Genomic DNA, 16,568 nt, shown 5'->3' with positions numbered 1-16,568 from the left:
TCACAAAATGGGCCATGGACCCAGGTATGGTGAGGGGAGTGTGGAATCAGGGAAGGCTTCCAGGAAGATGAGAGGTGTTAATGGCTTATGGCTCAGTGCAAGCTGGGTCTTCATCTCAGGGTACCTGATGGTCTGGGGTAGAAGCTTTGGGAGCAGGAGCCTGCTAACATATCCTTGTCCTTTCAGCCACGGTACATGTGTGAGGCCATGCTGATCCTGGGAAAGCTACATTATGTGGAGGGCTCCTACCGAGATGCCATCAGCATGTATGCCCGGGCTGGGATTGATGACATGTCCGTGGAGAACAAGCCTCTGTATCAGATGCGACTGCTGGCAGAGGCATTTGTCATCAAAGGTAGCATAAGAACCATCTTGGATTCCCTATTACCCTTGCCCAGTCCTTCCACTCTATCCCCCAAGCACCTGGAGCAGGCAACAGCTCTGGGCAGTGGACACAGTAGTGTTCAGACACTTAACCGGGTAATGCCAGGCACTGGTATCCTGTGTTGGCACCTCTTCATGGTAGCCAGGTCACCCTGTCTCTGTGGATGAGTTACCTAGCTGTGTACCCTTGGGCAAATAGCCTCTTATACTTTGCTTAGGCTCAGTTTACTTATTCAAGAGGCAAGATTATACCTACCCTCTCAGGGTTCCCATGACCAGAAGGAGTCAGCAGGTTGCTTAAACATGTTGAAATAGGCTCAAGCGCCATCTTGTTATCCAGTTGCACATCGTACTCACTGCTGCCCAGGAGTCTGTTACTCTTTAGGTATTGGGCACCCACTGTGAACAGCCCAGCATGGAGCTCCTGGGATACAGTGATAAGCACTTCTGCCCTGGAGTAGCTTCCAGCCTTCCCAGGGTCAAGGACACTCTGGAGGGAGGGAACTGATAGACACAGAGGATCAATGATAGAAGAATGTTATGAGAGACTGATTGGTCCAGTCAGGGAAATAGTGCCACGGAATTGGCCCCGAATGTGCTAAATGTTAGTAAAAGACCTGCCCCAAACTTGGAGCTTCCAGGCTCCTTCTTCCCTGGACCCATAAGTTGTCAGGTGGGCACTGGTAGCAGTGAGATCCTGGGAGCACCCTCTGCCTTTGCTGTTGCCAGGAACATTGGATATTTGATTATCTCCCTATTACAACCCCCAGAGAAAAGTCTAATAAAAGATCTGCCTATGGTCTGTGGGGATTTGGTGCCTGGCATCAGTAGGGTACGTGTTAGCCTCTCTTATAGATAGGAACATTTTCTCTGTATTAGTAGGAACATAGGGACATGAATGTCTTGAAACAAACATCCTCTCTTGAGTGTCTCTATCCTTTCTCCATCTTATAGATGGGGAAAATGAGGCCCAGAGACAAGAGGTACCTTGCCCAAAGTTACCTAGATGCATGGTAAATCCAAGGCTAGAAGCTCCAGTCTCTGACCCTGGTCTTGGAATCCGTGAACCCCCTTCCTACCCTAACACACATGATTTGTCTGTCTGTTCTGGGTTCCAGTGACTGTGACATTTGTGGAGGGTACATCCTCCTTGATTAACAAGAGGGCCTTTCCTGAGGGTTGGCTGTCCACCCAGGGTCCCTGAGTCTTTTCCTCATTGAATTTACACCATCCAAGGAAATGTGCTACTTTGGCTACTCTGAGAAGATGTAGAGGCAGCTTGTGGGAAGGCAGCTGCCTATTGGAAGGGTCCATTCTGGGTGGGATACGCTCCTCTCCTTTGCTCACTCATCCCCCTCTCTGGGCCTCAGGAATGGGGCCAGTCTTGGGGATAATCTCCCTTTGACATTTGTGTTGTTTTGGATCTCTTGGGACCAAAAACCCTCCCTTGGGTGTCCTTTCAGTCCTTTCTTCTGTCATCCTGGCTCAGTATATATTGCTCCCTGTCTCCTGCTCTCTACTCTCTCCAGCATGCTTCCAGCTTCTTGGGGGAACACAGTCCTGGTGGTCAGAGGTCCTGCCAGGGAGGTAAGGAGCTGCCATTGCAGGCTTGGGCTGTTGGGTGTGGGCTCTGCTAGCTCCCCATCCCTCAGTATCCCCTGGTGACTGCATGTAGCCCCTTGCCTGCCTCCCCTCTGCCTTCCTCCATGTCCTGTTGCAGTGACCACAACCTGCTGCTTGGCATGCCGAGGTTTGCCTGACCCTGTGTGTGCTTGAGACCATGCACAAGGCTGCCTGGGTGTGCACCATGTTGACTCATCTGGGTTGGGAGTCTGGTGGGTCTCTCCATGCAATGGGTGACAGCCACACCTGGAAGGAAATAGCGATGGGTGACCTGGTTTCCTGTGAGAAGATGAGGATGGTAGCAGCAGGAGGCCCCTGGGTTCCCAGAATAATAGTATCTTGGAAGCCCTCCTGCCAGGTCAAGTATACCCTCATACTCACACTTGAGTCCCTAGACTGTTCAGGTGCAGGTGACAGGTACATACTCTATATGGAACTCTACCATCCTGGTATGTTTGGGCCAGGAACATCTTCCATTTACTCTATTAAAATAGTCAAGAATACTTTGGTTTCATGGGCTATCTAGGAAGGTCTGTCTGCCCTAGTACCCACTTTTGTGAAACCCTTGGAAGATCCCTATGCATTTGGTTCCAAGTGCTCCTGACTGTCTGTCTTCCACTGAACTTTAAATCCCCTGAAAATGGCTGATCATTTATTATTATTATCATCATCATCATCTTTTAGTAGTTGTACAAAAGTAGTTGTACAAATCAGTTTATAAGTTCAATGCATCTTAATCAATATCACCCATTTCATCATTCTCCCCTGTCTTTCCCAACCCCACTTACACCCTTAAGTTCCCTGGTTTCATTTTCACATATGTACATTAACCATAAAATGCCTGTATTCTTTCTCTTCCTATTTCTCTACCTCCCTTACTTTGTCCTCCACAATGTGTTTAATCTTCCTGTGATGATTATTTCTTTTATTTTTCTTCTTCTTTAATTGGTGCTAGTCCTAGGGCTTGACCTCAGGGCCTGGACACTACCAGCTATGATTATAGGCATGAATCATCAGTTTCTGGCTGTGCTGATTATTTCATTACCTCTCCCTCTTGGAGCCCCAAGTGTTCACCACACAAGATCTACCTTGGTGCCCTCCATCATCTTTGAAGTTCTGTCCCTTTGATTTGCCTTGAGCCATTGTCTTGTCTCAGCTTTTTTTTTTTTGTGGGTCATAGGACCCAAACTCTGGGCCTGGGCGCTGTCCCTCAGCTCTTCAGCTCAAGGCTAGCACACTTGAGCCACAGCACCACTTCTGGCTTTTTCTGCTTATGTGGTGCTGGGGAATTGAACCCAGGGCCTCATGCGTGCAAGGCAAGCTCTTTAAAATCACCGAGCCACCTTCCCAGCCCCTCATCAGCTTTTTTCTTTGTTCTGCACATTGATGAGCTGCAAGATTCTCTGATACAGTTTAGGCAGCCTCTGCACCAGGAGCTCCCCTTTTCTTTGAGCTCACAGTGTGTTTCCTCCAAGCTCTCTTGGGTCTTTCTTGGTACAGTATGTAAAATCTCTCCAGTCAGGTTAGTGAGTTCCTTCCTCCAGAGATTTGACCTCTTTTGTTTCTTGAGGTCCCTAGTCCAGCTCCCGTAGAGAAAGTGCCATTTGTAACAGGCAACTACTGAAGACACTTAAGATGAACAGCTGGATCTTACTCTGGAGAGAGCAGCAGGGAGAGAGCAGCAAGGAGGAAGCCAAGTCTGCTCCCTCAAGGATAAGTGCAACATGCAGTAGCTATTAGCAGAACTGGTACAATACAAGCTCCTTGATGCCACTCATTCCTGTCCAGTCTGAATCAACGGATAGGTCTTAGCATCAGTGAAGTCTGCTATTTGGAAAAAGAAGGAAAGGGAAACACACTGGTGGTGGCTGGTCTGTAGCTTATTGCTGTGCCTGCTGGGTCAAGACAGTGGGTTTTCTATATGACTGTGTTCTTTCAGCCCCAAGACTGCCTCCACCCCTGTTCCATGGGAAGCCCTGCCTTGGCTCTTGGCCTTCTGACCACCTAAAATGGACATTTATAAAGAGTCTCCTCTGGACTGCTGCTGGTAGACAGGTTCTCTCCTAGTGGGAGTGAGACACTTGAGATGATTGGGAGATGTGCTGTTTGTTGGAAGACTGGTTTGCAACTTTGAGGCCTGTCTGGCTTTATAGCTCCCCTAGTCATTGGCATTTGGATACATGGATGAGGAACCAAAGCTAATACTAGTTTCTCAAAGTCCTTGGATCTAGATCCAGGCCCTGGGGAGTCTGCCCTCAACAGTAGGCCTTGGGTCTCCTCTTAGGCCCTAGTCAGTTTATAAGGGAAGCTGTGGGCAGTGGATGGGGTGGGCAGCTCCTTGTCCTCAAGCTGCACAGTGAGAGCCACAGCAGGTCCTTGTGAGGGCTTGAGGAGGTGGTCAGCCTTTCTGGGGCTCAGTCTAGTCTCCCTGCCTGCCTTGGCACTACCTTTAGCAGGGGCAGAAAACTTCTGCTCCAATGATCTGACCTGATTCTCAACCATCAGGGATTGTTGTACACAATTAGACACAGCCTCATTTGGAGGGGTTGTCAGGAGTGAAGCTTGCAGGTCTGGCTTTTGTTGGCATTTCTGTTGTTCTAGGAAATACTCACTAGAGGCTGCCGTCCCGAGATGCCCTAAAGCCAGCCTCCTGGCTCCACGTCTCACTTCCAGATCACAGAGGCTGTATTTCAGCCCAAGCTGTTGAGACTGTGTATCAGCCAAGATATGGCACCATCCTCATGACTCCTCCCTGACCTTAGCTCAGCAAAGCCTGTACTTCAGGATTTGTCCCCTCTGACACCATGCTTCTGGGGGTGTTCGAGAGATTGTAACAACAGAAAGGCAACATTAACTACCTGGAAAACTAATCACAGAAAAGAGGAGGGCCTGAACATTTATGAGCCCATGGAAATGGAAATTTCTCTGGGGAGGAATGGTGTCAGGTGTAGCTGGATCCAGTGTGTGGCATATGTGAAGGTCTTTCTTTTTTCTTCTTTTTTCTTTTTTACTTGACTGTCATCCTGTAGGTCTTTCTTATCAGCTCTAGGGCTACTGATCCTTGTAGCACAGCCCCCTGGCCTCTCAAAGTGGGTGTGTGGGGAAGATTCTGGCCTGTCTTGGTCTCCTGCCCAGTCTGGAGCCCATCATAATGAGCAGCTAGGATGTGGGATTGATGTCAGAGTGAGATTTCCCCATAGGAAATCTGGGTTAAGGAAAGAGCTCCTCAAAGGATCAGGAGGGTGCTGTTAACAAAGTAGGTGAAAGGCATTGAGGGCAGAGCCCTGGAGCACAGGCTGAAATGAGTAGGACTGGCGATCAGGACCTGAGCCCAGCTTGCTCTCACTCCAGCTTTGAGGCTTTTATACAGACAGGGTGGTGACTGAGGCCCAGCCAGTTGTAGAGCCTTCTCTGGCGGGTTGGGAGGTGGAGCCTCGGGGTGACCTGTGAGCAACTGAGTGGGAGTAGAAAGCCCAGGGGAGCTGGAGGAGGCTTCCTTGGAGGTGGGGAGGAATCATACCTTCTTGAAGCAAGCGGGGAGGGGGGGGGGGAGGAGGGGGGAGGGTTAGTAAAAGGAGTGAATGAGGATTAAGTGGATTGCATGAGAAGGCACAGGAAGGTGAAAGTCCAACAGGCAGGCTCAGAGTTCTTGGATGGGGTCACTAAGAGATGTTGAACAGCACATTATGTAGGTCAGTCTTCTCTAGGATGAAGTGAGGTCTAGGCCTAGATCTAGGACAGCAGAGTAACCAGTTCCCCTCTTTTTCCTGTAAGACAGCCCCCAGCTGTGACAGAACAGAAAGCCACCATCGTCTACTTCAGAGGGCTCTTGTGTGGCAGATGGCTTCTCCCCTGTCCTCAGGCCTGTCCCTCTGTTTCTCTGGCTCTAGACAAGTGTACAAAGTATGTGGAGAGTGAGCCCCATTTTTCTAGCCACATATTCCACACAGACATAGCGATTGGTGCCACATTTGTGGCTCATAGCTCCATCGGTGGGCTGTGGGCCCTTGAAGACCAGTTCTACCTCATGTTTCAGTCTAGCCTTACTGCTCCTCTGTATCACAGTCCAGCACTGGCTGTGGAGAAATGTGACCTCAGTTCACATAAAGCCATACTGTGGAGCTGTTGAGAAAAGCAAAATCTAAGTTACATTAAGTAGCCGTGAGGACCGACACGTGCAGGTTCCCCTTTCCCCTTCTGAGGTTTGGTGGTGGTAGTGGTGGTGGTTTCTGTTCTCCTTCAATTAGTCCAAACAGCCAAGGTGTTCTGTTTTCACTTGGGAGTTCAGTGCATATTCAAGACTTTTTTTTTAATGATAGAAAGAACACCAAGTTGCTGTCAGGTGGTATACCTGAGTTTTGTTTTGTTTTATACCAGTATGGCAGGAATGAGCTATTGATTTTGGCCCCTCCCTCTAGGCATAGGCTCTCTGTCTTATGAGGAAGGGAGTATACTCTTGTACTGCTGCCCTGGCCCTACACTGTGGTCCCCAAGGGAGGAGAGACTAGTTTTTGGCTGGAGAATCCAGAGGGAAATCTTGGAGGAGGCCGAGTGCGTTCATTGCAGGTTCACCAGGGTTTCATTCAGTGCTTTCCTGGGCCAAAGACACCAAACCCAGCAAGATATATCTTCTATGGTGGTGGCAGGGCAGGGTGAGGATCGGAACAATCAGAGGCGGTAGGCCATGGGCTGGTTAGGCAGAAAACCTGAGGTCCTGCTGCATCTTGTCCTGGTGGTCCTTTCCTCTGTCGGAGTCAGGGCGAATGGCGTGTAGACAGGGCTTGAGGGGTGTGTTTGAAAAGTCAGCATCTACACTTGGACCTATCCCCAGCAGGGTCAATCTGTAACTCAGCCATGAGAGAGAAGAGCTTGAGATTTGGAGGCCTCTACTGGGCCACTGAGGATAAAGGAAGGAAATCTGGGCCAAGGTCAAAGTTTATAAATGCCAGAGGATCTATATCTAGTCTCAACCAGAACACTAATTTTTGCCCTTGCTAGGTAGGCACTGTACCACTGAGCCATTCCTCCAGCCCTTTTATGCTCTGAGTATTTTTGAGATAGGGTCTTGCTTCCTGCCTGGGTGCACACCTAGGGGATCTGCCTATTTCAGATTTCCTACAAATGCTAAGATAACAAGTATGTATCACTCACTGTACACAGATCTCAATTGAGAAGGGGTTTTGTGGACATTTTACACCTTAATCCTCCCAGTCTTTTATTTTTATTAATTTTATTTTTTATTTTTTTGGGTGCTGGTCGTGGGGTTTGAACTCAGGGCCTGGGCACTGCCTGTCCCTGTGCTTTTTTGATCAAGGCTAATGATCTACCACTAGAGTCACAGCTCCACTTCTGGCTTTTTGGAGGTTAATTGGAGATGAGTCTTGTGGATTTTTCTGCCCAGGCTGACTTTAAACTGAGATCCTCAGATCTCAGTCTGCTGAGTATCTAGGATTACAGGCATAAACCACTGGTGCCTGATGCTGTTCTGCTTGTTAATTTGTATTTTGTTTCTTTTCTTTTCTTTTTTTTTTTGGTCGGTTGTGGGGGGCCTGAACTCTGGGCCTGCACGCTGTCCATTAGCTCTTCAGCTCAAGGCTAGCATTGTACCACTTGAGCCACAGCACCACTTCCAGCTTTTTTTCTGCTTATGTGGTGCTGAGGAATCGAACCTAGGGCCTCATGCATGCAAGGCCAGCACTAGACCACTGAGCCACCTTCCCATCCCCAGTGTTTCATTTTTTGATACATGGTCTCAATCTGTGTTCCAGGCCTCCTGCTTCCAGTTCCACCTCCCAAGTGCTGGGATTACAGACACACACTACTAAGCGTGGCTACATTTTAATTAAAATGTACTTTTTAATATCTTGCTTCTTTTGCAAGATATAATTTCTGAGAAATCCACCCATTTTTGTTATAAGGTATATACACGTCTTTCACATAAACTCTTCGGAATTTTATTGTGCATCACTTTACTATTTTTTAATATAATTTTGTTATTATTAAGATGTACAGAGGGGTTATCATTTCACAGTCCAAGTAATCCATACATTTCTCTCTGGGATAATGTCATTCGTTTGCTTTCCCCTAGTTTCTCCCTCTTTTTCTGCCCACAGATTCATACTTTTATTTTTTTATTTTCATTTATAATACTGGGACTTGAAGTCATGACTTCAAGTGTTTTGCCTCTTGAACCATGCCTCCAGTCCTTTTTACTTTTTGTTACTTTCAAATAGAGTTAAATTTCTACCAAGAGTGGCCTTGGCTTTCTTGTTTAGGGATGATGCTCTACCCTTTTAGGCATGCCTCCAATATAGCATTTTGTTAGTTAATTGTAGATGGAGTCTCAAGGACTTTTCTACCTAGTCTGATGCTCCAGATCTCAGCCTCCTAAGAAGCAGAATTACCAGTGTGAACTTTTTAATCATGATCCTCCTATCTCCACCTCAAAATTTGATATTTATACAGATTGTTCAAGAACTGTTTTATGAATGTAGAGGAGACCAACCCAGGGCTCTGCCTTGAACATGCCTGAATTTGTCCATGTTGTGTGCATTCATCCATGTTTTTTCTATCTAAACACTTGCCTCTAGGCTATCTTATCACTGGGCTGGAAAGATAGTCAGGAATGAGCAGAGCAGGTGATGACAACATAGGAAAAAGGCACACATATAGGAGAGTAAGGTTCTATCCCCAGCACTGAAAGAAAATGGACAGGAAATGCAGTTAACTTGTCACAAGAAGGGAAGCATAACCACCTGGGAGGGCTGCAGAGAGGAGATAATTTCACTTTGTGTTTTCTACAAGGATGGGCTTAGAATTCTTGGAGAAGCCTGGTGGGAAACACCTACCGATAGTGGAAGGAACATAAGAGCACAGGAAAGGGGGAAACCCACAGACCAGCCTTCCTGAATCTGCCACATAGCATGAGCCAGCCCATAGAAGATTGGACCAGCAGCCTGACCTGAAGGTGTGGTTAGGAGGGAACCCAGATGGGAGCCCTTCTCTCCAAGGACTATGATATTAAAGCTCCAAGTCTCTTGAAATTGTGTTCTCACGCCTGTATGGAGTTGGTCTCGGGGCCCGAGCACATGTCTGAAGAAGAGGGACTGGGCCAACCCCAGAGGAGAGCCTCGGCCCACTCCTTCCTTTCTCCATTCCTCCTCCTCATCTTTGACCTTTCCTGATCATGAATCATGGGCAGGAGATGTGTTGGCACTCAGTGACCTAGGTGACAAGGACTGTTGAACAACAGCCTTCATATTCTGTGGTGACAATTACCCCCACTTTCAGCTACATCCCAGACATACCCAACCTGGCAGAAGTCAGGACCACTGAATGTGTTGAAATCTCACCAAGAAAAACAATTCTGACTCCTTGTATTTGCAGAACACTTTGTACTTCGATGTACTTGGGCCCGGTGGGAGAGAGAGGAATTCTATCCGGCTGACACCTTGAAGGAGCCCACAGTCTGCTTGAGGAAATGTATGAACAAATAGGTAGAAGAGTAGCGAGGGCTGGGAAGGTGGCTCAGTGGTAGAGTGCTTGCCTTGCATGCATGAGGCCCTGGGTTTGATACCTCAGCTCTACATAAGCAGAAAAAGAAAAAAAAAAAAAAAAGCTGGAAGTGGCTCTGTAGCTTAAGTGGTAGAGTACTAGCCTTGAGCTGAAGAGCTGAGGGACAGTGCCCAGGCCAAGAGTTCAGGCCATGACCAACCCCCTCCCAAAAAAAAAATAAGACAGAAGTGTGTGAGTAGAGACCTAAGGAGGTCCTTAGCAGTTGACTCTTCCAGAACATCAGGAAAGACTTCATAGAGAAGGTGGCTTTGGTGATCAGTGACCTGGGGCGGACCTACTGGTGGCACATTCCAGGCTGAAGAAGCACCTTCAGCACATCAGGAAGGCAGCCCCTAACCAAGACTTGGGAATGGAAGTTGGATGTGGATGTAGCAGGTAGGTTGGGAAATAGTGGCGGATGACAGGAGTGGACCTTATCATTCAGTAGAAGGACCACTGGAGGGTAGAGTAGGCTCCCCTTCAGTGTGGAGGATGGGTTAAAGAGGAAAGAGACTAGAGGCAAGAAAGTCAGTGTAGTTAACCCCATTCAGAAGAGGCAGCCTGCAATGCGGTAGTGGGAGAAGGAGAGGGGAAACTTGAATGTTAGTAATGTCTGCTCAGTCTTCAGCTGGATGTTGGGTAGGAATTAGCTTCAGGCCTGTGTTCTTACCCATTCATGTACTAAGTTATCCTCAGCACCTACTACATGTAAGGTAGTGTGAGAGGCATAAAGAAGTGTGTGTGTGTGTGTGTGTGTGTGTGTGTGTGTTGGAGGAGTATTATGACTCATATACTGGGTAGAGCCTTAGAAAAGGTGCCTTTAGGTATGCAAACGATATTTTAGGAATCTGTCCCTTTCCACCATATTTCATTTCTACTGTGTGTGGTCCTCTCTTTTTTCTTAATATAAGTTTGGCAATGCCTTCTTTGTTTCTTGACTTTTTTCCTTTTTGGCCTTGGAGCTATACTTTCATGAATAAAATTTTTCATTAGAGTTTTAAAACTTCACATGACATAAAATTGTATCATTTTATCCTTTTAACCATTTTTAGGCGTATATATTCACATCATATAGGCATGACTTTAAGTGGATCTTCTCTTGAATTTCCAGGCTTACCTCTAGCCCCAGCTCTGTACCCCCAGTAAAGAGAGTAGCAATTCCAAAACTGGTTCTTACTGGCCTAGATAGGGCCAGGTGCTCACCTTTTCCCAGTCACCCTGTTCCTGTGGCCAGCAGAGGCTGCAGGAGAGATGGTGAGGGGAAAGCAGGTGGTGTTACCAGGTGGGCTGAGGATGTCAGGGAGGCAAAAACAGCAGGAGTCAACTACCACGAGCAGATAGAACACAGGTCACTTGCTCCTGAGACCGACAGTTTGTTTGCAGGAGGAGAGTACATAGGATTCTGTGGAACCCAAGCCGCTGCTATGGCAGAAAGACTTCTTTGCCTCCCCCCACCCCCCCTCCAGCTTCTAGATGTTGGGGAGGAAGAATTGGGCTAGCCATGGTACAATGTAGAAGCACCTGGAAACTGGATACTTCCTTATAATAACCAGGAGTGGCAAGAAGGGCTTCCTGGGGGGTTGGGTCCCCACATAGGACCTGGGTGCCTTCTCTGGACCCATTGCTTGCTCCCAGCTGCTGCTAATACCACCAATCGCATTAGCTTTTCCTTCTGCTCCACAGACCTCTGCCTCCTGCCTGCTGCTCCAGAACATAATGTCCTATTGGACACACTCCCCTCTCCCTTCCCTTCCCTTCACCCCTGCCTCCTGGGCCCATGGTTAGGGTCTGGAGTCAGGGCCCCAATCAGGACAGGTCTGAGGTGCTCTCTTCCTCCCACAGGCCTTTCCCTGGAACGCCTGCCCAACTCCATTGCCTCCCGCTACCGCCTAACTGAGCGGGAGGAGGAAGTGGTCGCCTGCTTCGAGAGGGCCTCCTGGGTGGCTCAGGTGTTCCTGCAGGAACTGGAGAAGGTGAGCTGGGGTGGCACAGCATGCAGTGGCTGCTGTGTGTTGAGCAGGAGTATCTGTAGCCCAAACTCTGTGCAGAGATTCCCCTGTGCAAATTTGAAGGTCACCTCCCTGTCCCAAGACACTACTTCGTTGGTTAGAAAATTCATTGCAGTACGCTGATTCTGTCAGAAGCAATTCTGCCACCACAAAGCAGTCTTAATAAAGAAATGTTCCTTGTCATGTGTGAGGGGTCAGGGACTCTGGTAAACTGAATTTGTAGAACCAAGTGTAACGGCCTTGTTTGCACTGTTAACCTGGGAAGGAGGAGCTGGACATGTCCCTGCTCAGTGGGTTAGGTTTAGAGGGGTCCCATCATTTCCCTGCCCCTCTCCTGTGGAAGAGCTGGAGCAAGGCTGGTTCTCACAGTGAGGCATCCTTCCCTGCTCCCAGATGTCCCGAGAGTGCCTTGCCAGGCCCATAGGAGAGGTGGGTCTTGAGTCCCATTCTCCAAGCCTTTCAGAAACAGGCAAAGAGCCAGCTAGAAGACCTCTGGCAGTTCTCAGGCCTCTCAGTCCCCAGTTTCACCTGCCTGTAGCATGCCAAGTACCCTAGCTCTCATTGATGAGATGCTCTAGTTTCCTGAAGGGAAGACAGATGAGTTGGTCCAGCAGAGACCTTGTTAACATGTATGGAAAACCTACATGAGGGACTAGCACTCCTTTGAGGACTTCATATAGATTCTGTAATGTAACTTCACACTATGTACATGAAGTAAGTGGGACTGCTGTTCCCATTTTATAGGTGAGTTAAGTTGAGCTTGGAGAGGAGTTACATAGCTTCCCCAGTTCATACAGTTAAAAAGCAGTCCTGGCAGGAATGCCTGGACATACTAGATGAAGGTCTCTAGCAGAGAAGATCATGATTGGTGCCCTGACAGAAGAGTTGGATGTGAGCTGAGAGGTGCAGAGTCAAGGAGATCCCTGTGCCTCCACTAAGTAACAAATGCCAGAATTAGCCCAATACCTGTTTTGGTGATGGGCCTTTCTGAAGCTGTTCACTCAAGCCAGACTTTTCCCATAAAGCAGAGCCTCCTCAACCTCAGCACTACTAACAATTGAGTCATTGAGTCTGAATTGTTCTTAGCAATGGGAACTGCCCTGTGTAGTATAGGTAGTTAGCAGCATCCCTGCTTCTATGACAGGGTACTGGTGGTGCACAGCCCCCTCTGGATACTACCAAAGGAGGACAGCTATCTCAGAAGACAGATCTACCCCCTCTCCTTGGGAGAGCCACTACCTAGGTGTCCTCTGCTTGACTGAATGTCAGGAAGAAATGACTAAATACAGGACTCAAATGCCTGTTCCCTGGCAGAGGACACCTGGAGACTTGGTTGGCCTTCATCCTCACCAGGGCCATTCAGGTCACTGCTAAATAGCAATATTTTAGGAGTTATTTAAATTTGTATTGTTTGTGGCTTGAAGAAGTTTTCATGGAAAGTGAGGGAAGCTTCCCTTGGGCTTTTAAGGGGAGTTGAGCATGTGCTCACTGTGTAGCTAATGCTGTCTGGAATGTGTTATCCTCCTGCCTCTGCTTCTTGGGTGTGGGGACCATAGGTATATGGCTGTCTATGAAATGGGAATGGCGACCGTTCCTAATGGATTTGCTCTAAAGGTGAAGTGAGCTAATGAACCGAAAACTCTTGAGATGCTGAATACATGTGGGCATGTGGGCTTGTGGGCATTCAGCATTTGGATGGGGAGACAGGTTTTGAATTAAAAATGAGTTAGAGGCTGGACACCAGTGGCTCATGCCTATGATCCTAACTACTGAGAAGCCTGAGATCCAAAGATCATAGTTTGAAGCCAGCTTGGTCAGGATGTCCATGAGACTCTTATCTCCTGGTAACCACCAAAAAGCCAAAAGTGAAGTTGTGGCTCAAATGGTAGTACACAAGCCTTGAGCAAAAAAGCTCAAGAACAGTGCTCAGGCCTGAGTTCACACACACACACACACACACACACACACACACACAGACAGACACACACACACACACACACACACACACACACACACACACACACACACACACACACGAGAGCTAGGTTGAGTTTTTTCAGCCTTGAACAGCATGCTTGTGGAGTAGAGGTGGGGCCATTGACTCACGCTCCAGGACCCTCTCCCTCCCAACTCTGGGACAATGACTCCTCTCTGTTCCCTTCCCAGACCACAAACAACAGCACATCAAGGCACCTGAAAAGCTCTCCCCCTGTTGACTATGAGCTCTCCTACTTCCTGGAAGCTGCCCTCCAGAGTGCGTTTGTGAAGAACCTGAAGAAAGGGTAGGTGTCCAGCGGCTGAGCAGGACCTGGACATTCCTTTCTTGGCTGGGTATATTCTCATGCTCCCAGAGGATCGTTTAGGGCTGGCTTGTGTCACATCTTGTCAGTAGCAGAGGGCCAAATTCCTCTAGTTGCTGCTGAAACAATAAAACCTGGACACTTGTGGGAGAAGCCACATCCAAAGACACAGGAGTGACTCTCTGCAAAAGGGTGTGCAGGAGCTGGAGAGCTGGCCAGCTTGTGCTGCCTGCTGGTGGCAACTGCCACTATTTCACTTCTCTGAGACTTGGGTTCCCCGAAACTCAAGTAAGAATGCTGATTCCTTTTTGGTCCAGCTTGAGAAAGGACAGTTAGGTGTGAGGGAAAGGATGGTGACAATAAAGCCTGGCATCATTTTTGAGGTGCTACAGTAGATGAATGAGCAGGAAGTTTGCCTGTGCATTGTGTTTAGGCTCCATACCTTAGGTATGGCTGGTGTGAGGCATCAGGCCAACAGTGGTGATTTGTGGTGTAAGTTGGATAGTGGTGGTGGGGGAGAATCAGGAGAGCACCAAGCATTCAGCCCATCCAGTTAGCCATGTCCTCATCCAGGTATGGCTGGGACATTCCTGGCTGTCTCCAGCAGAGATATGGGGCCTCCTCAGTCTTTCCTCTGTATCATTATAATCCTCTGCTGCAGACTCTGGGCTCAGGCTGGAGGATGTCAGTGGAAGAAAGGACCCTTGTGTGCCTAGAGCAGCCCATCTCCATGGGCAGGGAGAGAATGGTGGGAAGAGAACCCACCATGGTTGGTGGTTGGGCCAGGCAGATAATTTCTCCCTCAGGGTGGCATAGCCCAGGGTCAGGATCACGTGGCTTCCTTTTCGTTGACTGCCTGGAGGTCTTCTAATCTTGTGCCTCAATTTTAGTATAATTTGTTTTTTTTTTTAATGTCACTTTATTGTGTTCATTTGACCTATTTTTGAGCAGATGATAAATTGATTCTTACACATATTTGTGTAGTCAGAAAAACAAACCAACAACTGTTTTCTACTCTATATTGTTAACATAGACCATACCAGTGAACAAAAATGGGTTTTCCCCACCCACCACCAGTGATATTCTCTAGTCCCATCAGGGGGGTCCTGAGACTAACCAGCAAAAGCACAGGTCCCACAGGCACAGTACCACAGTTCCACAAGGCTGTCCCAGTTTCAAAAAGCAGGTCCCCAGCTTACCCTCAAGTTCTGTCTGACTTGGCTGCAAATCAGATGCTCCCACAAACCCTTCTAGTAATTTGCTAGAGCAGCTCACACACTCAGGAAAAGAATTTGCTTCTTAGGTTCTGGCTTCTCATAAAATGCTAGAGCTCAGGAATTGCTGTATAGAAGAGACGCACGGGCAAGGCATGGGGGAAGGAACCTACTGCCTTGCCTCCATGCTGTCTTTGGCTATGCCACCTTCCATGCGGCTTGCAACCCAGAAGCGCTCCAGAACCAATGTTCCTGTGCTTTTATTGAGACTCTGTTGTGTACACATGACAGATGAAACCATTAGCTGTTAGTAACCTTCACCTCTTAGCCTCTCACAGTGACTTGTTGATCAACTGTTGTGGATAATCATTAATGTTTTGACATCTATGATGTCTTATCTTTTTTTAATATCCATTATTTATAATTTTTAGTCTTACAGTGTATCATCATAGACTATTGTCTATTTCTGCACAATAGAATTTTTGAAATCTAGTCCTCTAATCTAATTGTCATTATGTATCCTTTGATCAACATTTCAACATTCTCCCATCCAGTCATCTCAGCCTCTGGTTGATGTCTATCTTTTCTGTTTGTCTGTGTGGATACACAGATGTAATTATTTCTGTCTTTTTGATCATGTAATATTTGAATTTTATTATTTTTTTTCTTTTTTAATTATCTTCAAGCTGTTGTACAAAGGGGTTTCAATTCATTGTGTCAGTTTATGACACAATGCCTCTTAGCATTGTCACCTGCTTCCATTGTTCTCCCCATCTTTCCCAACCTCAACTTACCCCATTCCATTTTCACATGTATGTTGAAAAGTATGACTATATTTTTTCTTTAAAACAACAAAATATCCTAAAGTGAACGCTGCTTGTAGCCTGTCTTCTCCTACCATGCTATGGTTATGATCCTCTTTCCTTTTCTCAGGAAGTTGCCTGCTGTGAGAGGGTGGGTGGAGAGAACCTTAACTGAGCCTATAGCCTGCAGCTGGAAAAGTCATACTTCTGCTGTGGCCTGGGTGGAGACTGGGAAATGAGAGGCTGAGGGATTCTAGGTCACAGGATCTGCAGGAGAAGATTCACAGCCAGATAAGCTTAGGAAACAATGAATGCAGACTCTGAAGAACATGAGCCAGGTGGTAGGTCTGGGAGACGGCAAAGATTGTGTGGTTTTCTTTACCATTTGCTCTAGTGTCCTTATGTGGGGGTGTCTTTCAGTGAGTGGATGTTGTACTACTGGGGCCTTCCGCAGAGTGGACTGATTGAAACACAAGGTTAGCATTTCCATCTAGAGGCATCCCCACCCAACCCAGTAGCTCTGTCCCATCAGCGCTATGCCCCTTTTGTGATGTTGAAAGCCTTTGTGCTAGTGGCTGGGAAGGTGGCTCAGTGGTAGAGTGCTTGCCTTGTATGCATGACGCCCTGGGTTCGATTCCTCAGCACCACATAAGCAGAAAAAGCCGGAAGTGGCACTGTGGC

The 16,568-nt window shown here is 47.6% G+C and overlaps 1 protein-coding gene across 1 annotated transcript in view; it reads left to right on the top strand.

Moving 5' to 3' along the window:
* Positions 1–16,568, top strand: part of Ttc7a (tetratricopeptide repeat domain 7A) — a 120,184-nt gene that overhangs the window by 20,205 nt on the left and 83,411 nt on the right. The window contains exons 3-5 of the mRNA XM_042675400.1: positions 187–355; positions 11,404–11,534; positions 13,737–13,852. Coding sequence (XP_042531334.1) covers positions 187–355; positions 11,404–11,534; positions 13,737–13,852 — 416 coding nt within the window. The remainder of the gene's footprint in view (positions 1–186; positions 356–11,403; positions 11,535–13,736; positions 13,853–16,568) is intronic.

This window comes from Dipodomys spectabilis, unplaced genomic scaffold (assembly GCF_019054845.1).
Source record: "Dipodomys spectabilis isolate Male_0828 unplaced genomic scaffold, ASM1905484v1 ptg000026l, whole genome shotgun sequence".
Lineage (NCBI taxonomy): Eukaryota > Metazoa > Chordata > Mammalia > Rodentia > Heteromyidae > Dipodomys > Dipodomys spectabilis.
The sequence above is the reverse complement of the archived record's forward strand: the minus strand, read 5'-3'. Positions and strand labels throughout refer to the sequence as shown.